At 39.1% G+C, this 27,761-nt stretch overlaps 3 protein-coding genes across 3 annotated transcripts; 1 reads left to right on the top strand and 2 right to left on the bottom strand.

Annotated features, from left to right (window-relative positions):
• The first annotated feature begins 11,261 nt into the window (after positions 1–11,261).
• On the top strand, positions 11,262–12,209 carry Or6k6 (olfactory receptor family 6 subfamily K member 6). The gene has a single exon (XM_090339834.1). The coding sequence runs from the start codon at positions 11,262–11,264 to the stop codon at positions 12,207–12,209; it is 948 nt and encodes a 315-aa protein (XP_090195960.1).
• Positions 12,210–16,663: 4,454 nt separating this feature from the next.
• Positions 16,664–17,602, bottom strand: LOC150058060 (olfactory receptor 6N1). Its single transcript, XM_090339833.1, has one exon. The coding sequence runs from the start codon at positions 17,600–17,602 to the stop codon at positions 16,664–16,666; it is 939 nt and encodes a 312-aa protein (XP_090195959.1).
• A 7,927-nt stretch (positions 17,603–25,529) lies between these two features.
• Positions 25,530–26,486, bottom strand: LOC150058059 (olfactory receptor 6N2). The gene has a single exon (XM_090339832.1). The coding sequence runs from the start codon at positions 26,481–26,483 to the stop codon at positions 25,530–25,532; it is 954 nt and encodes a 317-aa protein (XP_090195958.1). The 5' UTR covers positions 26,484–26,486.
• Positions 26,487–27,761: the final 1,275 nt, after the last annotated feature.

Raw genomic sequence — 27,761 nt, 5'->3', positions numbered from 1 at the left:
TGACAGAATTCTGAAACTTACATTAAACTGTTACAAGTGAAGTCACTAGAGATGGGTACTCTAAGTAGATAAATCTATTGATATTTACTAAAGAGTAATTTAATAGAAAATATAATAAACAGATGCCATTATTTGAAACTACTATAAATTCAAACTGCTATATAAAAAGAGAATTCAATATGGAGCAAAGGAATCAAAGACCTCTCTAGTTTTTTATGCATATGGAAAAATGCTAATCTGTTTTTAAAAACAGGAAAAGAATGAGAGACGAAGTCTTTTTTTTTAAAAAAAAAGAAAACTTTTAGTTTAAAAATAGAGGTTCATGGGCTGGGAGCATAGCCAAGTGCTTTCTTAGCATGCATGAATCCTGAGTTCAATTCCTCTACCACATACTCAGAAAAAGCTGGAAGTGGCGATGTGGCTCAAGTGGCAGAGCACTAGCTTTGAGCAAAAAGTGTCCAAGGACAGTGCCCAGGCCCTGAGTTCAAGCCTCAGGACTGGCAAAAAAAAAAAAAGAGAGATTCATTCACAAGACACAATAATTTATGGTGTGATCATTTCTTATCGAATTCTCTGTCTTCAAACTTGTTTCACTCCAGTTTACTTTCATACAAGTACTAAGTAATATTTCTTTAATGAAAGGTTGTCAATTTTCTATCTAAAAAGTTTATAAGTGGGATTAGGTTTAAAGGCTTTCAATTCAAATCTGAACTTCTATAGTATGAATTCATGTGATAATTTAAAATAATCTTGACATCTCTGTACTTTTGAGGTCATTATTTCTAATATACATTAAAATATTTTTTGGTATATGCAAAGGTTTCAATTCCACAAGTCAGATTATGAGAACAATGCAACTGGATCACTGTCATCTCTTTCACGATTCTCTCCCATCTTTCACAATGAATTTGTTTTAATGTATGACAGAAAATGACACTCATTGCTGTTTTGTTTTCCTTTTCCAATGGCTTTAAGGAAATAGGAAAACCAACATTAGTATTATGCTCCATGATTTATATATATAAGAATTAAATAGTGCAACTTGGAAAATGGAAATCTTGGACATGTTTTCATGGATTTATCTATTGCAGAGAGAAAGAACACGTGAGATACTTAGCAACACAAATACCTAGCCCCTAATGAAACTCCATGTTTTCTGAGGAACTGAATAGCCCTGTGTCTCAGTCAGTAATCACCACTGGTTTAGGGATTCTTTTGTTCGCAGTAGCCTTTTCTGACTCCACTATGCAAAGCACAGGTATCCTAGATTAGGACTTAATCCAGATATTAGCAGCCGTGAGAAAGGTCATAGAACTAGTGGTTAAGATGGTAAGTAATCATTTCTCCTCATATTTCTAACATTATGATTCTGTAGTCTCAAGACACAAACTCACCAAAGTTCTCATTCCCTGAGCTCTGGTCTTTTCATTGCCTCCTGTGTTTTCACAACCTCTGCAGTCTCAGTAGGTCTTTTCATCTCATACCCACCTCTTTCAGAGACTTGGTTCCTAAATGACTTCATCTTGGCTGCTTTGTAGCCCAAGTGGAAAGGGTTGTAATCACAGCCACAGTCCTAGGTTTCTATGGGAATACCCAAATGGAGAAAGAATTTTCTTTCTGATGCATTCTCCTCCAGTGCCTAGGGGAAAGCAACCCATGCCCCAAGTGGCTAATTAAGGGGCGTTTGTCTTCATGCTCCTCTCCTCCCTCTCCTTTCTCCACATCTCTACATGTAAAGGAAACTAGTTTTTTTTCATATATTTTTATTGTAATTAATAGAAGGGTTACATTATATTCACCAGATAGAAGGTGCATTACTTCACATATATTGATACCCTTTCTCATGTCTTGGTCCCCATTTCCCTCCCCCCACCCCTGCCTCTCATCTTGTTTTCCCCCCTTCCCTATCCGACTTCAAATAACCAAATATACAATATAGAAGATAACCAGGTGAAATACTGTAACAATATGAGATAACTAAGGGACAGCAAAAGAGATGAGAGATAACAATATTAAGGACAACAATCACTCGTTATATGGCTTTTGTTTCTATATCCTGGAGGTCCTTTCATTTAGCCTCATTCTACATTGCCTTATGTATCTAGGTTTTGTTCTATTGTAAATCTCTGCTAGGAGAGCCAAAGGTTTCTGCTGATTATGACAAATGAGGGAAACCATTGAGCTTATGTTCATGTAATATGATTTTTTCCAAGTCTTTCCATTTCCTTACAAATGGGGCAATGTCGTTCTTTCTGATGGCAGCATAGAGTTCCATTTTGTATAGGTACCACATCTTCTTGATCCAGTCATCTACTGAGGGACATCTGGGTTGCTTCCATATCTTTGCTATGGTAAATAGTGCTGCAATGAACATTGTTGTGCAGTTGGATTTAGTATGTCTTTGTTTCTGGATGGTTGGGTAAATGCCAAGTAGTGAATTGCTGGGTCATAGGGAAGTTCTGTGTTTAGTCTTTTGAGGAACTGCCATACTGCTTTCCATAAGTGGTTGAATGAGTTTGCACTCCCACCAACAGTGTAGTAGTGATCCCTCCTGGCCACATCCCCTCCAGCATCTGTTGTTATTCGTTTACCTGATCCTGGCCATTCTAACTGGAGTGAGGTGGAATCTTAGAGTTGTTTTGATCTGCATTTCTTTTATGGCCAGAGATGTCAAACATTTTTTCATGTGTCTATAGGCCATTTTTATTTCTTCTTCAGAGAAGACTCTCTTTAAGTCTTTGGCCCATCTTTTAATGGGATGGTTGTTTGTTTGGAAATTAGTTTTGGAGTGATTCAATTTTTTGAGTTGTTGATGTATTTTGGATATGAGGCCTTTGTCCATTGTATGGTTAGTGAAGATCTTCTCCCACTCTGTAGGCTTTCTATTTAATTTGCTAGCTATGTCCTTTGCCATACAGAAGCTCTGCAGTTTAATGCAGTCCCACTTATCCAGCCTTTCTCTGATTTGTTGTGTTTCTTGGTCCTTATTAAGAGAGTTTCGACCTGTGCCAAGGAGACCTAGTGTATCTCTTATTCCTTCTTGTAAAGTTTTCAGTGTATCTTCTTTTACCTTGATGTCTTTGATCCATTTGGAGTTAATTCTGGTGCAGGCTGACAAAAAAGGATCCAACTTTAGTTTTCTGCAGGTGATTAACCAGTTCTTCCAGCACCACTTGTTGAAGAAGCTGTTTTTCTTCCATTCTATTTTTTTTCTCCCTTATCAAGGATTAGGCGGCCATAGGTAGGAAACTAGGTTTTTAAGTCAAGCTAGAAATTAAATAGAGACCCTTACATTCCTTTTCTTTCCTAATGGTGAAAATATGGTTGTTTCCATTGCAAAGTGTCATATCCACTAACCCAGAGGAAGGAATCTGGCTTTTAAAATTTTTTTTAAATGGTCCAAGGACTTTCCCATTGTACTTCAGAGGTACAGCACAACTCAAAAGTGTTTCATAGAAAAGTTGCCTACAAAGCTCAACAGAAGTTCTTCGGAAGCATCTAGGGAACCACACGGACAATGGAAGAAGAGATTTCTTTCCATAAGGGACTCCCATGCTATTTCCCAGACTTCAGTGACCAAAGGTAGACATTAGCAAAGGGCTGGGCTCAGGAAAGGACTGGAAGACATTTCCTGCTACAGGAAAACACTATTGATCTGTTGATGAGAATAGATTACCAGCTTTGGTAGGAAATTGTATGAAACGAGTGTTAAGAATAAATTGAGTATTACTTTTCTTTTCTCTGTTTTAAAGTTGAAATTTTGCCTAATATTTACCTTTAAGTTGGAAAGGCCACAGGAAAAGAGAACATGTAACAGATAAGATGCTCTGTGCTTGTCTTACAAAATGAAAATATACTAAAAAGTATGGAATGTTAACTAGCAAATGACTTTTGGCAGGAGATATGGAAAGAAGTTGAAGTTGAAAACAAAACCGAGATAAGAAAAGTTGTAGGATCAGGTTAATAACCATGGCAAAAGTAGGAGTCATTTGACTCTAAATGACTAGACTTTACTAAGGCTATCTTTAAAAAAAAAAAACCTTCAATAATCAATTAAGGGGTAGATGAACTAAGTTTAAGACTTTGGTATGTATTAAAAGGTGGAATTGTTGCCATGAACATTTTACATTCTTCATTCTAGTTTCAGTCAGAGGTTTACCATCTGTGTGACATAAATGCCTCCCTTGTGTTTGGAATTGCCATATCTCAACTCATGCAGAGATCTCACTTCTTCAGCAATCCTGGTATCCTTTTGTCTGCCATCTTTTTTTTTGGCCATTTGGCTTGAAACTATGCCAGAAAGAATACTCTTCCCCTAGTTTTAGGCCTAAGGCACCTCCTTTTCCCTCTTCTTCCTTATTTTCTTTTTTTTTTTTTTTTTTTTTGCCAGTCCTGGGCTTGAGCTCAGGGCCTGAGCACTGTCCTTGGACTTTCTCAAGGCTAGAGCTCTACCACTTGAGCCTCAGCACCACTTCCAGTTTTTTTCTATGTATGTGGTACTGTGGAATCGAACCTGGGTCTTCGTGCATGCTAGGCAAGCACTTTAACCACTAGGCCAAACTCCAGGCCCTCTTCCTTATTTTCTAAAGAGTAATTTATTCTTTTATCTGAAATTTCTGTTTCTACCTGTTTGTCTTTATTTTTCCTGCTAGTACCAGGATTTAAACTCACTTGGCTTTCTTGGTCACAGCTGGTGGTCCACCATGTAAGCCGTGTTTCCAGGCTATTTTTTACCCATTGTTCATATGAATCTAGACACAGCTTGAGAAAGAGAGAGAGGGGGAGAGAGGGAGAGAAGGAGAGAGGGAGAGAGGGAGAGAGGAAGGGAAGGAGGGAGAGAGGGAGGGAAGGAGGGGAGAGAGAGGGGGAGGGAGAGAGAGGGGGAGAGAGAGAGAGAGAGAGAGAGAGAGAGAGAGAGAGAGAGAGAGAGAGAGAGGGGGGGGGGGGGAGGGAGAGAGAGGGGGAGAGAGAGAGAGAGAGAGAGAGGGGGAGAGAGAGAGAGAGAGAGAGAGAGAGAGAGAGAGAGAGAGAGAGAGAGAGAGAGAGAGAGAGAGAGAGAGAGAGAGAGAAACACAGTCAATAACTCTTAAGCCCTGAGCATGTATGGCTCATTCCTATAATCCTAGCTACTCTGGAAGCTGAGATGTGAGGATTGAGGTTTAAAGTCAAACTGGGCAGAAAAGACTGTGAGCCTCTTATCTCCATTGAACTACCCAAAAGCCAGAAGTAGAGGTATGGCTCAAGTGGTAAGACACCAGCATTGAGCAAAAATGTTAAAGGACAATGCTCCAGCCCTGAGTTTCAAACCCTGTAATTTTAAAGCTGACTCTATGTCCTTCTTCAGTGTATGGCCATTAACCTAAATTTGCTACTTACTATTCCATAAGCACATGCATGCATGATCAAAAACTATATATTGCTTAGCTCTATTTATCTTTCTATAGGAGCAGATTCATTCAAAACTATGTTTTTGAGAATCGTTCACGCCCATGTATTTAACTGCTGCTTTCAAAAGAAAATCACTTCTGCCTTGTATAAATATGATGATTTAAATACTCATAAGTCATAAACTTGTTGTGCTATAGGGTTTCTTTATCAGATACTAAAATCACTTTCAATTTCCATCTACTATTAACAGTGAATGCATTTTGGCTGTTACACCTCATCTTTAATATTCTGCATAGTAACAGCAGTTGCTGTTTGGTTGCTACAAAATATAATACCATTGCTCTATCTATGTGGTACCGAGGAATTAAACCTGGGCCTTCGTGCATGCTAGGCAAGCACTCTACCACTAGGCCAAACTCCTGGCCCCACATTTCCCTCTTATAACTGAGACTAAACACTTTCTATATGTGTGTGTATACATTATATAAAATATATATACTCATACACATGCTTTTGGTTATCTTTTTTCTTACCAATTTGCAGGCATTCTTTATATGTTCCAGATATTCACTGGGTTATTTTTGAGATCATTTTTGCCCAGATTGGTAATTCCAATGTACTCTCTGCCCCCTCCCCTCCTCTCCCCCACTCTTTGTAGCTGACTCTATATAACTATAACCTCTCTGTATATCACTTCTACAATAAAAATAAAAAATGATTAATGAATGAAGAATACTTCAAACATTAAAAAAGTATGCATGATGATGCACACTGTAATCTCCGACAGAAAGGAGGTGAGGAGGATCACAATCATAGGCTGGAACTGGGCAAAAAGTATGAGACTATCCAAAGACAAATAAGCAAACAGGGCTCAATCGTAACTTGACGGGCATGTGTGGAAAACGTGAATTGATCGTACCAAATTTTGGAATCAATTTACCTTTTATTTGTAATCTAAATGATTTGGGGGTTTGTAGGTGTAGCTCAGTTGGAGACCACTAGCCAATGTGCAAAAACAGCAGGTACAAGCTAGAATTTGAATCTTGGTCTCAGATCTAAAAAAAAAAGAAAGAAAGAAAAGAAAAGAAAAAAGGTTTGCTCTATCAGTAATTAATGTATCAGTTTCATGTATTACTGAATGTATTTGGAATTTCTTTTATCCTCCACAATTTATGCAGAAACCCTCATGACTACAATGGGAATAACTTCTATTGCCTACCTCAAACAAAATCTTTCTTTGTTGTGGTAAATAAAAAGCAAATAACTAAACTTGCCATGTTAACTTTTAAGCATTATAACTGCTTTTTAAAAGATCAAGTGAGATGCATATTTAAACATTTTAAGCATATAATTATTTTGTATCACATAGTATACTCAGAAGAGGTTTGGGGAATCTTAAGGAGACATGGGTGCAAAGGGAAGAAGGAAGTGGGTTTCAGAGATGTAGTTTGCAGAGGCTCATGTCCAATATCTAGTCTCAACTTTGACTTAGATTTATGCTCCTGAATGAGAGACAAGGCTCTGTAGCCACAGGAAAACTTTTTATACTTGGCCCTGGGGAATGTCTTAATTACTGTATGATACTTTCCTCCTAATTTGCTCCTGAGAGGGGAAGAGTTGAACCTTTAGATCCCGTGTTTTCTAAACTCCCAAGGAAGATAATCTTTCCATCTTAGATGTTCCCTGAAGAAGGTCCAGAAGTGTTTATATAATCATTCACAAGGGACCAATGCCTTCAGAAGTTCTGAGGAGTGTTTCTCCTGGTCGAGGAAAAGGTGAGTGCTTTAGTTTGTACTGAAGGAAGTCTCCAGTGGAGACTTCTGACCGGCCTCTGCTCCTCCGATGCCTGCCTACTATTTCCTTACATTCATCATCCTTTAGAACCTAGTTCATTCCTTGCAAGGTAAACTTTCATTTTTGGAACCTTGGGACATGTGTTAAGAATTAAAATAATGAGACATGAAATCTGGAAACTATGTTAGCAATAATAGAATTCAGCTCATAAATGAAGATATTTGTATCCAAATTTTGGGGTTTTTTGTTGTTGTTTTGGGGTTTTTTTTGGAAGCACTAAAATTCTATTGAAGCTTAAACAATCCCAGGTTCTGGGGGCATCAACAAACAAGCTGCTTTTGATATATGACTAGAACTAAGTGAATCCTCTTTTCAGGAGACAAGGAGTATTGGTAGGCCTGAGATCTCCTTAGACACTGCTAGTTATCATGATTCTGAAAGTTTATGTCCTTTATGTGTCTGTTGACCTTTGCATTTCCCTTGAAACTTTGGCACTGATGGGTGCAGAGCAGAGGATTAATAAACATGTGAGTGTTAGATGAATAAATCTGTAATGAAGTATCATGAGAAAGCCTCGCTTAGGAGAATAGCTCCTGGCTCAGAAACACAAAGCTATTGCTCTGCTTGGCTTTTATTAACTATTTGGCACAGAGCTTAGTGTTTTCTCACAGACTTCTATCTCTATCTGTACAAACATGCTTTCTATAATGAATGCCCAGTGTGACCATTTTCTGGTATTTTAGGATGAGGAAAGAAATACCAACAGAAACAGAGAAATGAATGCTCTATTCAGAGACTTCTACTCTCATATGCTGATCCCATTGCAGGCTCTGTCATTTCTTTTTAAAAAATTACTATTATTGGGTATCAATGTTTGTGAAGTAATGCACCTTCTATCTGGTGACTATAATGTAATCCTTCTATTAATTACAATAAAAAAGATATGAAAAAAGATTATTATCAAGGTAATGTTACAGTTACATTTGCCAGATAGTAGGTGCATTGCTTCTCAAACATTGACACCCCTTTTTATATTTTTGTCCCCATTTCTCTCCCCCATCCCTCTCAATCATCTTGTTTTTTCCCCTTCACTTTCTTATTTCAAATAATCAAATAAACATATATATATATATATATATTATACCAGGTAACAAAGTCAGATACACTATCAATAATGAGAGTAACCAAAGGGCAACAAAGGAGAAGGGAAATAACATAGTACATTAAGAACAGCAATTACTCAAGATAAAGCTCTTGTTTCCATATCCTAGAGACCCTTTCATTTAGTCTCATCCTATATGACCTTATGAATCTAGGTTTTCGATATTGTAATCCTCTGCTAGGAGACTCCTAGACGTGTACTAATTATTACAAATGAGGGAAACCATTGAGCCTATGTTCCTTTGGATCTGGCTTACTTCACTTAATACGATTTTTTCCAAGTCTTTCCATTTCCTTACAAATGGGGTGCTGTCGTTCTTTTTGATGGCAGCATAGAATTCCATTTTGTATAGGTACCACATCTTCTTGATCCATTCATCTATTGATGGTCATCTGGATTGGTTCCATATCTTTGCTATGGTAAATAGTGCTGCAGTGAACATCATTATGCTAGTGGATTTAGTATGCCCTTGTTTGTGGACGATTGGGTAAATGCCAAGTAGTGGGATTGCTGGGTCATAGGGGAGCTCTATGTTTAGTCTTTTGAGGAATCGCCATACTGCTTTCCATAGTGGCTGAATGAGTTTACACTTACACCAACAGTATAATAGCCATCCCTCCTGGCCACATCCCTTCCAGAATCTGTTGTTATTAGATTTCTTGATTATGTCCATTCTAACTGGAGTGAGGTAGTGTGTCCTTATTTCATTTCAAAGCATATCTCTCTGTCTTTCTGTCTTGATACACAGGGTAAGAGGCATCTTCTACCATCCCTCATCCTAATCTGCAAAAAAAAATGTTTTGAATCTTCTTTTGAGCTCTTGACAAAACCATATCACCTTACACCAGGAATAGGCCTAAGTTACTCAGAGTAGGAAACAGGTTGATGGATAAATTACCACTAGAAGTACAAAATGGCAGGGAATTTCTAAGGTAAAACCAACTTGGCTTCCATGCTCATTGCTCTGGATCATGGTAATAGTTAAGTTGAACAAGTTATTTCTCCTCTTAAGTCTTAGTTTCTTTATCTATAATATCCATGTAACAATCTCATAACAGATAGAAATAAAGTAAAATATGCCTATCAAACATTATTGAGTTTGCATGAGAACTATTCAGTAGCACCATTCGATTACAACTGTAATGCTTTTCTTTAAATGTTTTTTAAAAATATTATCTTTAAGTAGTTGTACAGAATTTGCCAGTTTACAAAGAAGCAACTGAGTATAGTATATCTTGATCAGGGTCACTTCTGTCAATATTCTTACCCTTTTCCCTAGGTTGTCCCCTTGCCTCTCACCCCCTTCTCTTCTTCTACCCCTCTACCTTTGGACTCACCCAGCCTCCTAAAAGTACTCATTCCCGAGCGATGATTTTGTTGGGTTTTGACTTTGTCTTTTTCAGAAATTATGCTATTTGCAGTACTGCAATGGCCATGGTTGTGCTGGTGGCTTGACGGTAACCTTGTTTGTGATCTTTTGGGTTAAAGGCCCCGGAATGAAATTTGTAGGACATTGGGCAGTTCTATGTTTAGTTTTTTAAGGAATCTCCATCCTGCTTCCCAGAGTGATTGAATAAGCTTATATCCCCTCAACTGTGATACTTCTAAGGAGTTGTCCATCTACTAGGGGGAAATAATACTAATGGGTGGATATTTGAAATGCAGGGAAGGACATACTAGAAGCTATAAAAATAAAAATAAGGTATCTTAGGGATCAATGGTTACAATTATTTTGACAGTAAGATTAGTGTTACAGTAGCGACATTTAAAGGACCTTGGTAACTAGGATGTTAGTAGAAGGAAACCAAGAAAATAGAAGTTACAAACAGAAGTTATAAATAGAAGCAAACACAGAAATGGTATTCATTTTGCTGAGCTGTTGGGTATGCAGAATATTTGGCTCCAAAATTTGATTGGAACTACATTAGAAAAGTACATTTTGAAAAATTGAGTTTATTCTTTGAATGCTTTAAAAAATGAAAGGGGAGCAAGGCCATTCTTAGACTGTTCATCTGTATAATATCCTTATCTTCGCAGCAAGAATACCAGTGAAAATAATGCTGAAACACTCAAGAAGAGATGTACAGTGCATTGCTATCACATACAACCATTTAGTTGGCATCTTTCCCATACAAATATATACCAGCCTGATTGCCATTAAATCTGGCTTTTGGAAACCTTTAGCTCAAATACACATTGTAATGATGGAAATTACTATTTATTCAGAATGATTTACCTTCTATGGCTCTTCCGTATATGAGAGTTTGGGGTGATGTTGGGAGCTTGTCTAGAAATGGCCAATAATCAGGTATGAGATGATACTAGAGAGGCTGGGTTTGAGCAGCATCCATATCAACCAGTGAGAGAACAGGATAGATAAAAAGGGAAAGTTAGAGAAAATGCATCTGGGGAGAAATGCTTCTTTGTTTCTGAATACTCACCATCAGATAAGAAATAGGCCTAAAACCATAAAACTGGATGCTCCAGCTAGCCTCCGGTGGAGATCGGGGCTGGAAAGATGAGGACAGCAGTGGAGATCGGGGCTGGAAAGATGAGGACAGCAGCGTGGAGAATCACTGGTAGAAAAATACCACATGGTCTCCTTACATTTTTGGAAGGCAGTGATAGAGAATATTTAAAGCTAAAGGTACAAACTTAAAAGCTAAAACATGAAAGTGTAAGGGAGAAATGAACAGAGGAACTCTGAAATCAACCACATCAATGAATTTCGAGCAAACATTTCCAGAGAATTAAACTTTGTGGCTCCATATTTTCTCCACATCCAATGGAGATGTTTAATCAAAGGTTATCTTTTATAGATATTTCTGCCATTGAGAAGTATTTCTAATGCATAACGAACATTCCAGTTCCTGGAGATTCCTTATACCTTTTCTTTTCTCCACAGCAGGTCCAGATGATGGGCAATGAGAATCAAACGATGGTCACCGAGTTCTTCTTCTCTATGTTCCCACAGTTGCATGAAGGTGGTCTCCTATTCTTCATTCCCTTGCTCCTCATCTATGCATTCATCCTAGCTGGGAACCTAATGATATTCATTGTTGTCTGGTTGGATGTAGCCCTAAACACCCCCATGTACTTCTTCATTAGTGTCCTCTCCTTCCTGGAGATCTGGTACACCACAACCACCATCCCCAAGATGCTCTCCAACCTCGTCAGTGAGAAGAAGACCATCTCCCTGGCTGGCTGCCTCCTGCAGATGTATTTCTTCCATTCTCTGGGTATCACAGAAGGCTGTGTCCTGACAGCAATGGCTATTGACAGATATATCGCTATCTGCTATCCTCTCCACTACCCCACCATCATGACTCCCAGACTTTGTATGCAGCTCACGACTGGATCCTGCCTCTGTGGCTTCCTCCTTGTGCTCCCTGAGATTGCATGGATTGCTACTCTGCCTTTCTGTGGCTCCAACCAGATCCACCAGATCTTCTGTGACTTCACCCCTGTGCTGAGCTTGGCCTGCACAGACACATCCCTGGTGGTCATTGTGGACGCGATCCATGCCGTGGAGATCCTGGCCTCCTTCCTGATCATCGCCCTGTCCTACCTCCGGATCATTACCGTGATTCTGGGGATGCCCTCCGCTGAGGGTCGGCACAAGGCCTTTTCCACCTGTGCAGCGCACCTTGCTGTGTTCTTGCTGGTTTTTGGCAGTGTGGCTGTCATGTATTTGCGATTCTCAGCAACATACTCAGTGTTCTGGGACACAACAATTGCTGTCACTTTTGTTGTCCTGGCTCCTTTTCTCAACCCCATCATCTACAGCCTGAGAAACAAGGACATGAAAGATGCCATTGGGAGACTTCTCCACCAGCAAAAGAGGACTGGGGATGCTGGGAGATAGATCCCCATCCTGCAGACAGAATAGCCTCTTGAAACATCAGAGCTTTGCTGTTACTTGTCCATGTTCTTTTTAGTCTGCCATCCCAACTTGTTCTTGTTTATTTATATTTAATAGTGCTGGTACTGTGCTTGAACTCAGGGCTTCATGCTCTCACTTGACGTTTTTGCTCAAAGCTGGTGCTACCACTTGAGCCACACCTCTATTTCCAGCATTTTGCTTGTTAAACGGAAATAGAGTCTTGAGATTGACTGCTCAGGCTTTGAAACTGCGATCCTCAGATCTCAGCCTCCTAAGTAGCTAGGATTATAAGCATGATCCACTGGTGCCTGGACTGTTCTACTGCTATTAATCTGATTAATCAACTGCTGGCTCCAGGTCATCAGTAAGAACTGGAAAGTCTGTTTTTTTTTTTTTCCTCTACCAGGCTGGTGAGAGCTGAGGCAAGGTATGTTCCTCATAGGTTACCCCCACAGCCTCCCACCCCACTCCCCATCCCTGCTCACATTTTACTAGCTGGGCTTCTGTCCTAAAATCCCCACATACTGGTAAGACCAAAGAAGGCTAAAAGAGACAATAGATAACATACTGTTGTCTGCTTTGCCTCTGTTGCAATGAATTTCCCTTTCCATTAAACAGCCCATGTAAATAAAATAAAGGGATTTCAGATGCAAAGGAGAAGTTTTTCCTGCTTTGAGTTTACTTAGTCCACAAACTCAGTTCAACAATCATGGTTAATTGGAGATTGACCCTTATACATAGTGCATTACAGCATTTTAGACCCAAATGTGTTTCACAGAATTAACTGCACTAAGAGTTTGCTTTCCTCTGTGTTGTACAGTTACTACCTATTTTTATTTATATGACTTATCATGGAATATAAAGCACCCTGAAGTTGTTCTGTCAGAGAGCACTGTTATTTTAAGTGTTGAAATCTAGTGGAATTTGAAACTAAGCTCAAAGAAGTTTAGTGATTTGCCTAAAGTCATCTAATGGAACCAGGATGTAACCTCAGATCCTCTATCACATTCTCAGCCTCTAATAAACACATAATTTCATTTATTCTCCTGGAAAATAAACTGAACATACACTTCTTTCCTTAAAATAATTTTTCCCAGCAGTTAAGGTTCCATTGTGAAACCTTAGCAGTTTCTAATGAATCCTGGAGTGACAGGCTCTTTCTCTTTGGTTTTCCCCAGTCCTCAGGTTGTTGTGGAATGTGGAAATACTACTGAATCAGGAGAGTCAAGGGACAGAATTTATACCTTTTTCTAATGTTATATTGTGCCATTTTCAGTAGAGTCTATGTAATTTTGTAACCTTCACTCTCCCACTCTGTAGGTGGTTAGATTAGATCAGTGCTTCTCCAAACTGACACACCTTCAGGATTTATACAATCTAAATGTGAAGCCAAGGCAGTCATATTTCTGGAAATCTTCCAAGAAAATTCTAACTGAGGGCAAGATTTAGGAACAGATGGATTAGGCAATCACAAGCAAATTTCTAGCATCGGGACTTTTTGATATTCATCAGATCCACGTTTCTCATAACCTTGAAGGCTATGCTAAGGATTTTGTGTTTTCTCATTTATTATCACAACAACCTTAGGAAATAGAGCTTTTTAAAAACTAGAGACATGAAATGCTCAGTTTCAATAATTATGCCAGGTACTGTAAACTAGTTTATGAAAATCCAAATCTGAAACAGAATTCTATCTACCTGTGTCCCAGACAAAGGGCCTCTTTGATCATGATACTGAGTCTACTTCACAAAACTTTCATTGAAAACACTGGACCTAAACAAATATGATACTGAGTAGAAGTGATTACCATCATACATAAAGTATGGAAAGAGCCATCAAATTCACTCTTTTATTTAAAGTGTATTTTATTGTCAGGGTAATGTATAAAGAGGTTACAGTTACATTTGCCAGGTAGTGGGTGTATTACTTCGCAAACATTGATTCCCCTTCTTATGTTTTTGTCCCGCTTTCATTTCCCCCACCCCCTCCCAGTCATCTTGTTTTCCCCGTTCCCTTCCCTACAAATTCACTCTTTTACTTGTCATGAGATGGTCTGATTTTTATAGGTCATTTCTGGCTGGAATATTGCTTGAGGCTAAACATTATTTTTTCAAATGCTGAGTGACAGCAGATCATGCCTGTAATCCTAGTGACTCAGGAGGCTGAAATCTAATTACAGCTTAAAGTAAGCTCAGGCAGAAACACCTGGAATTATCTAGCCATATTTAGGTATGCATTGTCTATCCTCTCTATACTCATCCACTACCCTCCCTGACTATGATAAAACTCTTTTCTAACCCTTGCTTTTATGAAGTCAAGTTCTCTGGAGCTTCCACATTTGAGTGAGGACATGTGGTGTCTACATTTGTGTGTCTGGCTTATTTCACTTAACATGGTGTCATTGCAGTTCACCCACAGTTACTGCCAGTGACAGAATTTCAGTCTTGGTTATGACTGAATAATGTTCCATATTTCACATTGTTTTTACCCATTCATGCATGGGTAGATACCAAGGGTGGTTTTATACTTTTTTTCTGTTGTGAATAGTTCTGCCATAAACATGAAATTGCAACTGTCTTTTTCACTTACTTCTTCCCTTTGTAATGTGCTCCCACTAATGGGACTGCTACATTATGTGGTAGTTCTATTATTTTTTTTGTAAATTGTAAACTCTCCATACTATTTCTACAAGGACTATACTAATTTACTACTGATAATGTAGTTTGTTTTGAAGTCAGATATTTCAATGCCTTTAGTTTTGTTCTTTTTGCTCTGGATTTAAAAAGGAAAACTCACTGGGCACTAGTGACTCATGCCTATAATTATAGCTACTCAGGAGGCTGACATCAGGATCATGGTTTAAAGCCATCCCAGGCAGAAAATGTCCCTGTGAGACTTTTATCTCCAAGTATCCACTCAAAAACTGGAAGCGGCACTGTGGCTACAGTGGTGCAAAGACTGGAAGTGACACTGTGGCTAAAGTGGCAAAAAGAGCCTTCAGCATAAAGATCTTCAGGGACAGTGCCCAGGCTCTAAGTTCAAGCCCCATGACAGACAAAAACACAAACAAAAACTCACGGTCTTTCATAATTACATATGGATAATAGGTTTGCTTTTTTATGCTTGCAAGAGACATTGATATTTTCATATAGATTACATTTAAACAATATTAATTCTATATAAGCATGTGCTGAGTTAAAAGTCAAGAAAGGTGGATCACTGGTTATATTTTAGTTGGTCAAAATAAAATCATTTGGGGATCTTATAAAATCCTCTAGAAATGAAAGTTTTCTTATAAGTCAAGTCATGGTATTCTACTCAGAAAATATTCAGATGCACAGCAATCCTAGATAAGAGCTAATAATTAAAACCTCTGATTTCTTATTTACTTAATTTTAGGAGTTTTAGGGGATTATTTTTCACATATTCTTATGTTACAGAAAATAAATTGACTTGAAATGAAGAAGCAGTTCAATCTCAAACACAATCTTGTTTCTTGCCAGTGTCTTAGCTACTGAATGCTTGTACTTTACACAAGCATTGGACATCAAGACCAGTGAGGGTAATAATTCAGACAGCTCATCAGGACAGATGTAAGACAAACACATCCTTCCATAACTGCCTCTGACTAGTTTCTTCCTGTTCTTCAGGGGAAAGTCCTAACAACTACTTTTGTTCATTTATATGTTACTAGGTGTTATTCTAAGATATTGAGTCATGATAAGGGAGCTGAATAAAATGAGATAAATAAAATAAATGTAACTTTTGTAATAAAATCTACATGTCTGACACTGTATATTGTGGTTTACAGATTCTGTCAAAAGAATCTTAAGGATGGTATTGCTGTTTCATGGTGAAATCAAGACTCAGGGAGACTGACTTATATTTTAAATATCAAGTACTTGACAGTCGACTAATTGAGCTAGCATTTTCATGCAGATCTATTTAATGTCAAAAAAAGCACACTTTAATATACCAGAATTTTCTACGTGGGATGATTAAATGATAAATGAAAAATCATTTATTTTGGCTCTGATTTTATTTGACAATTGTTGTATAGTACATAGCCAAATGATTTATATTAAAACAAATACATTTGCACACACACCCACATGTAGACACACACATACAGTGTAAGCAAGAGAAAAAGTTAACAAGAATCTTAGTACTGTATATAAACAGCTGAGGTTAGGAATTCACTGCAGTCCATCATATGGACACAAGGTGTGTCTTTTCCAGTCTCCTGTGTCAAGCTAAAAGTGAGCCCACAGACAGTACACCCAATGCTGCAACACAGAAGGTCTGGGCAGTAATCTCCCTCTTTCCACTATTTCACACAGAAGAGCAAGGAATATGTGGCTTTCCACCTGTGACCACTGATGATAGTCAAAGCCACCGTGTCCTCACTCCACTTTGGAGATGTCCCTCCTTTCACTCATCCCAGGATCCACGTTCGCTTTAGCTGCCTCTTCATGGCCATCTGGATCTCCTTGTTGCGAAGGCTGTAGATGAAGGGGTTGAGGAAGGGAGTAATTACTGAGTAGACCACTGCGAGGGCCCTGTCATAGTCCAGTGAGTAGCTCTTCTTCAGCCGCACATACATGAAGAGAATGCTCCCATAGAAAATGAGAACCACAGTGAGATGAGAGGCACAGGTGGAAAAGGCCTTCCTCTTGCCTGCCGCCGAGGGAATCCTGAGCACTGTGCAGATTATCTGCACATAGGAGCTGAGAATCAGCAGGAAAGTAGCCAGGATCTTGCAGGAGTTTATAATGAAATCCACCAGGACATTGATAGATGTGTCAGTACAAGCCAAGCTCAGCACAGGAGGGAAATCACAGAAGATGTGTTGGATGCGATTGGGGCCACAGAAAGGTAGGCGGGACACTAAAGAAATTTCAGTCACTGGCCCAGCTAAGCCTCCCAACCAACATCCAACAGCAATCTTGGTACAGAGTGTTGGGGTCATGAGAGTGGAATAGTGGAGAGGCTTGCAGATGGCTAAGTACCTATCATAAGCCATAGCTGTCAGGAGATAGCACTCAGTAGCTCCCAGTGAGTGGAAGAAATAGATCTGTAGGAGGCAGCCAGAGAATGAAATGGTTTTCTTCTCACTGAGCAAGTTTGCCAGCATCTTGGGGATGGTGGTAGCTGTGTAGCCCAGCTCCAAGAAGGAGAGAATGCTGACAAACTGATACATGGGTGTGTGGAGTCTGGAGTCCAGGCGAACCACCAGGAAAATCAACAGGTTTCCAAATACAGTAGTGAGGTACACCAGAAGCAGCAAGAAGAAGAGGAAAGTCTGTATGCCTTGCAGGTGAGGGAAGCCCAAAATGATGAATTCTGTCACCTGGCTCCAGTTTCCAGTGTCCATGGCTTATCATTCATGTCCCTGTATGGTGAAATACGGGGAAATCAGGAAGAAAAATGGAGTCATAGAAATCCTAACAAGAATATTCAGAAGGCCCTCTGGGTTTCTCCTGAGTAAAGTCCTCTCAGTAAATGCTTTGAGGATCAAACACTTCAATTCCATCCCTCCAGATTCCTCCAGATAGCAGCTTCCTTCAGGATATCCACCCTTCTCATTCCACTTAAAATGCCTTTTCTGGATACCACAACCCATTTGAGGAGTCACATTCCACCCCATAATCCAATTATTTTGCTTAATGGAATTTATGTGAATTTTAGGACTTACTCAGCAGCCTGAGACCACAGGATTCAAGTTCAAAGACAGCCTGAGTAGACAAATCCCAGAGACTTTTATCTCCAATTATCCAGCAAAAAGCCAGAAGTGGAGCTATGGTTCATGTGGCAAAGCTCTAGCTTTGAGGGATAAAGCTAAGGGACAGCTCTCAGGCCCTGAGTCCAATCCCCACTACTGAAACCGAAAATAAAAATAAAAAAGAATGAAATAAATATTTTTCAATTTCAGAACTACTTGAAATATTTGCAGTTTGACCTGTAAGTAACCTTTTATAAACATCCATGAGGACAGGGAATAATCTCTGTTTTGTTTACTGGCATACAATTTTCCTTTCTTGTTTGCTCTCTCTCTCTCTCTCTCTCTCTCTCTCTCTCTCTCTCTCTCTCTCTCTCTCTCTCTCTCTCTCTCTCTCTTTCCTCCCTTCCTTTCTTTCCTCCTTCCTTTCATTTTCTTTGTGTTTCCTTCTTTCTGTTTTTGTTTCTCTTTCTTTTTTCTTTCTCTTCCTTCCTTCCTTCCTTCCTTCCTTCCTTCCTTCCTTCCTTCCTTCCTTCCTTCCTTTCTTTCTTTCTTTCTTTCTTTCTTTCTTTCTTTCTTTCTTTCTTTCTTTCTTTCCTTCTGTGTATAGTGGTTTGAGCTCAGAGTTTGGGCTTTCCAGGCAAGCATTCTACCACTCGAGTCACTATTTCCTCACGTTTGGCTTAGTTTTTGTTATTGTCATTTTGCCTGGGGTGGCCTCGGACCACCATCCTCTTACATGTTCCTCCTGTGTAGCTGTGATTGCTAGCATGAACTAGCTGGCTTATGAAATTCCTTGCTTATGCTTAAATTCAGCAAGATAAATGCTAGTTTTCATAGTCCACAAAATTGGAAGATCAGTAAATGAACCACAGGTTACTTATGGAGATCAGGAAAACTGCACAGAAGATATAAATTGTTATATGAAATGATACATCAGATTTGTCATACACAGAGAAATGAAGATTCTTTAATCTCATCAAAGCTAGCTTTATTTACTCTACTTTTGTCTGAGCATACACTTTCTTCTAAGTCCAGGAAATATACATATATATATATATATATATAAATAGTCCTTACAATAAACCTTTCCTCAACCACAAGTTTTACATGAGGTAGTTCTCCCAAGAAGCTAGAGACAAAAAAAAACTTTTTACAAAAATGTTTTCTTAAACAAAGTCTCACTATTTAGCTCAGGTTGGTATTGAACTTCCAATCCCTCACCTCAGTTGGGCAGTTTGCCTCAGCAGAACCACTTCCTTTAAAAATTTATTATGTACTTACACAAAGAGGTTACAACTCCATAAACCAGCGCATGAGTACAAAGAATCTTGATCAATGTCACCCTCCCATTAGTCTCCCTTAGCTTCCCCTTCTCATCCCTACCTTCGAATGACATGGGTCAAATTTTACACATGTACATTGAATGTGATAACTGTATTTGTTCTTCCTTCCAGTTCTGTACTCAACCTTTTCCTCACCTTAAATCCATGTCTTTCCCCTGCTCCAGTTTTTCCTCCTGCCTCATTCAAACCTCAAGTTCATACTTAACTTTTGCAATTCACCTGACACCTGTTCTTCTCTCGATTCTTTTTTTAGTTTTACATTCCTTCATGTCTCAATATACATTTAAAGTACATGTGTGGAGCTTCTTTGTTCTATCTCTGGTGTCTGAGTTAGTTCGCATATGAGTTGTCTTGCATCTTAACCTCAATTTTCAATCTCTAGAGGAGGCTTCTTATAAGGATGAATATTGGAAGCCCAGTACCTTGTCTCTTCCTTTGTCAGAATCAAAGTTTCCCTCAGGATTCCACAAGCTCCTCACAGGCTGTGCCCTGCGGTGCCACAGGGTTACTTCCTATTGAAAACTAGCACCCTCACATGCTCACTGTCAATCTCCAGAATTCTTAGAGATCCAGACCACTCCTTCTCTCCTTCATATCTCATTCAGTATAGTTTCAGAAAAAACCCCAAACATTGTAGTTTCCCCCTTACATTTTTTTTCTTTTCTTCTCTTTCATTACTTCTAATTACTATAACTTTCAGCACCGCTGAACATGAGTGTGCAGAGTAACTCCCAGTGCCCCCACAATTCTGAACTTTAAATATACCCTGTACACTCATCAATTCATAACAACAAAGAATTGTTAATAGCAAAGTAGGACGTTCGGGATAATGTCATAAATCATCTGTACCAAACTTCATATTGCCCTTACATTTCTCATGTTGATTCAGATCAGCAAAATCTCTTCAAATCCGTGAAAGAATCCATGCTACCACTGCAAATGATCACCAAACCCCCTCCAGGATGAACAGTGCCCGAAGGCTCCTGTTCAGATGGCCTTCTCTGTGATTGAAGGGCTCTGATTTGATAAACTCTTCTTTCCTTGACTTTCACCCACTGCTGTTAGCTTTTCTGTGTGGATCACCCCTCTTCTCCTGATTTAGAGTCATGCTTCAAACATTTTTACCACTATCCCTAAAATTTCAGTTTGACAACTGGGCCCCCAGTTTTAAATCTTGAGTTCTTTGCTTGCAAGGATCTCATGAGCTATATCCTTTCTCTTAAATCAATTTTGTGCCACCTAAATCAACTTAGCGCCAGTCTACCTGGGCCTTTCAAAGTGAGCACTCAACATTCACACCTCTAAATTACCAGATGTACTTACTCAGTGTGACTCCAGTGATATCCTGTCATGATCTGTAATTCTGTGTATTCACACATCGCATTGTCAAAGATTAGTCATGAGAGCTAATTGATAAATAAACCTCAAACTTGAGCTACCTTGCAGTATGATTGGTGAAATGTCTGATGTACCTCAGCTTGAGTGGTCGATGGTAGAGGGCAAAGTGGAGCTCCTTCTCTTACCTATTATTCATCCTGGTGCTCTTAGAAAACCTACCATGTGCACACATTGATGTTTATCTTTCTTGGGTCTTTTGCAATCATGCTTCACTCCCCATACTCCTAGAACCTTTTAGAATTACCCCCCCAAATTCTATTGTCTAGTTTTCACAGTGGCATTAGCCACAGCCTATATTTATTTAAGTGTGGAACTAAGGATTGATCTGAAGGGATTATTTGATTTTTCATGCTGTAAAACAGGAAACAGGCATCAAGAAAGAGATATTGCCAGGATGCTTAAAAGCATAACCAGTTTGTCAATTGTGAAGTCAGATTCTTCACTATTGCATTTAAAAAGCAAAAACTTTACTTTTCAATAAAATGTTGTTCCTGTGTTCTGAATAAGATGCCCTGAAGACCCTAATTATTCAGTAATTTCCCCCTATTTCTGAAAGTTCTAGTTACTTTGTTAAAACTCATTCTATAAAGAAAAAGGTGCTGAAAAGGGTGACAGCAATCAAGATGTATTGTACTCATAAACAGCTTTGTTAAATGGCAAATCTTTTGTACAAATACTTAAAGGTAATTAAAAAGAGAAAAATGGCTTGTAAAAATGCCTAACAGAGCCCACATGCAGAGCTTGATAGAGGAAAGAGACTGTTAGCACTTGAACCTGGGAGCACAGCAGGGATTAGAGGTAGGAGGTGGAGGAGAACCCCTGATCACTTCCTATTCTCCCTTTCAGTGGTGCATCTAAGCACTCCTGGGGCCTAGAAGAGATGGTATGAAACACTTTGATGAAATCTGATGGGAGTACGTCAAGCCATAGAACAATTCTCTCCCATGACCTGTACTGCTGATGGGACAGAAGTCCCTGAGCCACCAGAATAGCTCCTGAGATTACTGAAGTAATCCCTCAGGAAGGGTAATGCATCCAGAAAGTTCCTTAGTTGGCAATCCTTTATCATCTAGCCATGTCCTGCAGCAATAACTAATAGTCCAGTGAGAAAAAGAACATCAAGATCATTTCCAAAAGTGAGCTGAAAACAAAATGAAGTTGGGAATGTGGTTCACTGGCTCAGCACTTGCTTTGCAAGCATGTAAGACTGAGAACTGACCAGTACTGTGGTGATACAATATCATAGGAAAAAGAAATAATAAAATCGAGCAATTTCATCTACATAAATAATGTCTACAAATACATGTAAATATTTATAAAATAATTTATAACTTATTATGCATGTTTACATCTACGAATACATCTTCATTGGTAAAAGGAGAAAAATAAGAGAAAAAGTTAATGTCACAGCTTTTTGTGCTTCCTCACTTGTTATATTTTCTTGTCTTTGTTTGATATTTTAATTTGAATTATGTGCTTTTTAATCTATCCTGAAACTTCTACTCTAAGATGTGACTGAGTTTGTGGAAGCTTCTGCTTTCTACATGTCTCTAGATACCATAAGGAGGAGTAATGAAGCACAAAAATATGGAGGAAAAATAGAGAAAAACTGACATGCAGATAAGCAATGCCGGTATATGCTCACCCACAAATAAGCATTGTGACTTGTGACCTTGTATTCCATGGAGATGTAAAAGTGTGTGTGTGTGTGTGTGTGTGTGTGTGTGTGTAACTTTGTAACTTTATAATTCCAATCAATGCACAAGAAAAACAGATTCAAACATTCTATTAATTTGACTAAGAAACATCTTGTACTTAAAAAAAAGTTTGAACATCTAAAAAAAACATGAACAGTTATTTCTAGAATTTTCAAAGATTCTAGGAAAAAAAATCAGGACCCTCCCCTCCCCCTGCCTCCGCCAATCCCACTTTCATGACAAATTGCTTGCCTTTAAGTTCAAAAGCTACAAAGGAAATACATGAAAATGAGGGATGAAATAAAAGCTGAGACCCTCACAATGTGAGAAATGAACATCACTTAGAAACAGCTGAGAAGCTCACTACAAGTTCAAATAAAGAGTTACAGATCTAGATACATAGGCCATATAGTGTGACACTAAATGAAAGGACCTCCAGGATATAGAAACAAAAGCCATATAATGAGTGATTGTTGTCCTTGATATAGTATGTTATCTCTCATCTTTTTTGCTGGCCCTTGGTTATCTCGTAGTGTTACAGTATTTCACCTTGTTATCTGATATATTGGATATATGTGTATTTGGTTATTTGAAATCAGATAGGGAAGAGAGGAAAACAAAATGAGGGGTGGGGTAAGGGGAGGGAAATGGGGACCAAGACATGAGAGAGGGCATCAATGTTTATGAAGTAATGCACCTTCTATCTGGTGAATATAATGTAACCCTTCTATTAATTACAATAAAAATATATGAAAAAAATAGTTACCGATCTAGAAATGTATATGCCATATTATAGCCAAAGAGACATGAAAGGCATATGTGAGTCAGAATGGAACTGATGGTATAGATGACAGAAATGAGTTCATCCAGGCTGGCACTTTCTAGTTACCATTATAATCAGGATGAAATGAAAATGATTAAAAACAGGATGAGGCCGAGGATGTTATTGATGGTAGAGGATAAGATTCATTACTTTTTCCTTTTTGCCTGATCATTTAAATACTGTTTAGACAATACTAGCTTCTGAACACCCTGCAACTAACAACTGAAATGGTTTCAGACCAAATCTAATTTATGGGTTTGTAGGAAGGACTAATTAACTTGATTTATAGCTACATATACACAAACTTGCTTATGTATATTAATAGTTATACAAATTTTAAAGGCAAGCTAGATGCCCGTAAAAATAAAGACTATAGAGTAGGCTGTGTGTATCCTAAATCCAAGATGATCTTAGAGTGTTTGAAGAGCTCAGATCCTTGATGTGGCTGGGGAGTTGACTGGTGGAGTGGATGTTAGAAACCAAGGAAGGAATGCACTTTATTTCCCTTATAAAGTATGGTGATACATTTATTTGTTTATTTGAAATATGAAAGGGAAGGGTAAGAAACAAGATGATTGGGAGGGGGTGGGAGGCAGGAAATGGGAGCACAAACATGAGAAGGGGTATCAATGTATGAGAAGTAATGCATCTACTATCTGGTGAATGTAACTGTAACCCCTCTATACATTACCAACAATAGAAAAATATTTTCTTTTTCTCAGACTGACAGCACTAAAGAGAGTAGGAAGCAAAACATATCCACACTATGTAAGAGGAATGATACATTATTGGTGGATTAAAATAATGGGAAAAAAAGGAAAGCAAAATCAAGTAACTAAACTCATGGGCCATTAACAGAAGTAAAAGCATCTTATTCGAGATCGGAAATGTGAAGATTTCATTTGTGACACTCAGTCTTAATTTCCCAGGAAGAATCTAGTTATAGCTGCTATTAATTTGAATATGCAACTCTGTGGCTTAAATAGTATTCCAAGAGAAAAATATGGCATTGATAGGGACGGACTTTGAAGCCACAGTCCCGTTTCCCATTTTCTGGTGATTAATTGAAGATAAGCATCTCACATTCTTTAGTGCCCAGGCTGGCTTTGAACCATGATTCTCAGATTTCAGCCTTCAGAGAAGCTAGGATTACAGGCCTGAGCCACCCCACCTGGCTTATCTCTATATGTTGATAAAAATATTTATGACAGATAGCTCTTTCTCTGTCTCTATCCATTAGAGACAGAGATAAAAAGATAGATATGTGCCTGGTACTTTGGCCTAGTGGTGGAGTGCTTGCTTAGCATGCACAAGGACCAGGGTTTGATTTCTTAGTACCACATACATAGAAAAAGCCAGAAGTGATGCTATGGCTCAAGTGGTAGAGTTCTAGTCTTGAGAAAGCCCAAGGACAGTGCTCAGGCATTGAATTCAAGTCCCAGGACTAGCAAAAGCAAGCAAGCAAGCAAGCAAGCAGGAAAGAAAGAAAGAAAGAAAGAAAGAAAGAAAGAAAGAAAGAAAGAAAGAAAGAAAAGAAAGAAAGAAAAGAAAGAAAGAAAGAAAAAGAGAGAGAGAGAAAGGTGCATGAGATACCATAGTGAAAACATTGGTGCAACTAATATACACTGAAAGAAAGACATTACATGTTAGAAAAAGGGAAACAGCTCTTTTAGGGAAGTGGTACTGATGGGAGGGAGAGGGACAGACAGAAGGTAAATGAAATGGACATGGTTAAAGCATTTTATTATCATGTATGAAAATAGACAAATGAAACCGTTTGAAAATTGTTTTAGAAAAAGGAAAGGAGAGGGACAAGTTTGATTGGCATACTTCGCAGACAGGAATGGAAATGCCACAATGAAATCTCCCTTTTATGACCCAAATAGAATGATTTGTAAAAAAGAAAGATACAATGTGTTTGGTGTCATGGAGGACATTACAAGTCTTAGACAAACACTGAAATATTGAATGTTCTGAGACCAAACCATATTGCAGTGGGCTGAAAAGCAGAGAGGGAGAGACCAGCTGGCTGTGTAGGGAAGTCTAAGTAGAAAAAGTAGAAGAGAAATTTATCAGTAACCGAAGAGAAATGTACACCCTTTGAAAACAAATGGCCACAACAAGCAGAATGGACATATCAAGATCTTCTTACATGTTGCCAGCAGGGATATCAAAGAGAAGTAAAGGCAAGTCTGTAGAGATGAGAGAAGATGGCATGGCTGAGTGCATGTCACCCTGGCAGGAGGATTCAAAGCCTGGACAAAGGCATGCAGAGCTTTCGGGTGTTGAAGAGAAGGAAGGTCCCTGGCTGTGTTAAGTCAGTGGTGCGTGGGGCAAGCTTTCCCCCCCTTCCTGAAGATGGTCCTCTCGATGGCCTTGAGGAGTTCCCTGTTTCGAAGGCTGTAGATAATGGGATTGGCCAGTGGTGTTATCACCGAGTAGACCACAGCAAGCGTCCTGTCCAGGGTCAGTGAGTAGCTCTTCCTCAGCCGAACGTACATGAAGATGATGCTCCCGAAGAAGATGAGGACCACGAGGAGATGCGAGGCGCACGTGGAGAAGGCCTTCTTCCTTCCTGCTGCGGTTCTGATCTTCAACACGGCCCCGAGGATTCTCCCGTAGGAGCCCATGATGAAGAGGAAAGTGAGCAGGATGATGAAGGCATTCACACCGAAGTCCACCAGGACGTTCGTGGACGTGTCCTGGCACGCCAGGCTCAGAAGAGGAGGGAAGTCACAGAAGATGTGCTGGATTTCATTGTAGTTGCAGAAGGGCAGCTGGGAGACCAGGATCACCTCAGAAATCGGGCAAAGGAAGCCACAAGTCCAACAGCCAGCAATCATCTTGGCACAGAGCGTTGAGGTCATGATGGCAGGGTAGTGGAGAGGCCGACAGATGGCTAGGTATCGGTCATAGGCCATGGCGGTAAGAAGGTAACACTCAGAGGCCCCTAGGGAATGGAAGAAGTAGGTCTGAAGGAGGCACCCTGCGAAAGAAATGGTTTTCTCCTCGCTGAGAAGGTTAGCTAACATCTTGGGGATGGTGGTGGCAGTGTACCACACCTCCAAGAAGGAGAGAAGGCTGATGAAGTGGTACATGGGCTTGTGAAGGGCTGGGTCCAGGCGAACGACTAAGAAGATGAGCGTGTTGCCACCGATGGTGAACAGATATGCCAGCAGCAGCAGGACAAAAAGCCAGCCCCTGACATGCCCCACGCTGGGGAAGCCAAGGAGTACAAAGCCAGACAGGCTGGAGTGGTTGTGGGGCTCCATGGAAGGCTGACGTGGACCAGGAAAGGAAAGGTGGGGAAAGCTGGAGTGAGGATGCTACTGAATCTAAGTCAGAACTCTCTCTCTCTCCCTCTCTCCTCTCACATAAAACAGAAAACTACCAGTTCATTATTATTTCAGTTGCAACTACTACTTATGTTACCCTAAAAACTATAGTTACTTCCCCTGCTCCAACTACCTCCAATAAGATGAGTACTATTTAAAGATGACAAAACAATTCATATCAATGCTATATTATGGAAGCACAATTTTAATGTCTGTGCCTATGGGTAATGTTGTATAGGAAGTCTGTTTTTGTTTTGGGTTTGTTTTTTTTTTTTTTTGCTAAGCTCACTTGCATAGATGTTCTTAAATAACATGTGTCAGGCATCATTTAAAATGACATACTTAGTAACAATCTCTACCATTAGAAACCTAACAGGCTCTTTAGAGGAGACAGACACCTGTATTGGGCATCTTTTTAAAATTTCAATTAATTTTTTAACTAATTTTTGGCATACCAGTTCCAAGCTTCAACTCAGGACCACATATACTTGTTCTGATGTTTTGCTCACAGCTAGAATCCAGCTTTGTTTTTGCTAATTATTCAGAGATAAAGTCCCTTCAACTTTTCTGCAAAGGCTGCCTTCGAACAGAGATCAACAGATCTCAGTCTCAAGATTAGTTAGAATTAGAAGCATAACCCCAAGTGACTGGTAGGTTTTCTTATTTATTCTTTCTGTATATTCATACTTCTTTATTCATTGGTATCTTTATTACACAAGCAAAGCATGACTGGACTCGCCCTCTTTTCTTTCTCAGAATGAGATCATTCATTAGTTCATTGAAAATCTATTTCATTTTCCTGTTTGAGGAAGTTAAACTATATTATTTTACAGTTTTAATTCTTGATAATAAATGGGATTGGTCACTTTGCAATCAGGAATATCACATTTGGAACATGAGAGAAGTGGACTATTCTATTTAAGTGTGATTTAAATGTCCCTTCCCATTCATATCTTTTTGGGCCTCTTGGTATAAAGTGAACGCAAGGTGCTAAGCAAAGGTCTCTTTTCTCAAACTAGAGTAACTGGAAAGACTTCCTCTGAAGAAACTCTTGAGCTGAGTTGTTCAAGGCAGATAAAGAACACCGCAAACACATGCCTTACACAACAGACATGGTCAGACATGCTCCCCTGCATAGAAAGTGAACTGGGAAAGCTCAGCCAATAGTTTGGAAATATATCCTGAAAAATGTAGGATGTGTTTATAAATGAACGA

This window comes from Megascapheus bottae, chromosome 10 (assembly GCF_031878675.1).
Source record: "Megascapheus bottae isolate mThoBot1 chromosome 10, mThoBot2.hap1, whole genome shotgun sequence".
In the NCBI taxonomy this organism is placed as follows: Eukaryota; Metazoa; Chordata; class Mammalia; order Rodentia; family Geomyidae; genus Megascapheus; species Megascapheus bottae.
Note: the sequence above shows the minus strand (reverse complement) of the source record. Positions and strands in the feature narration are given on the sequence as shown.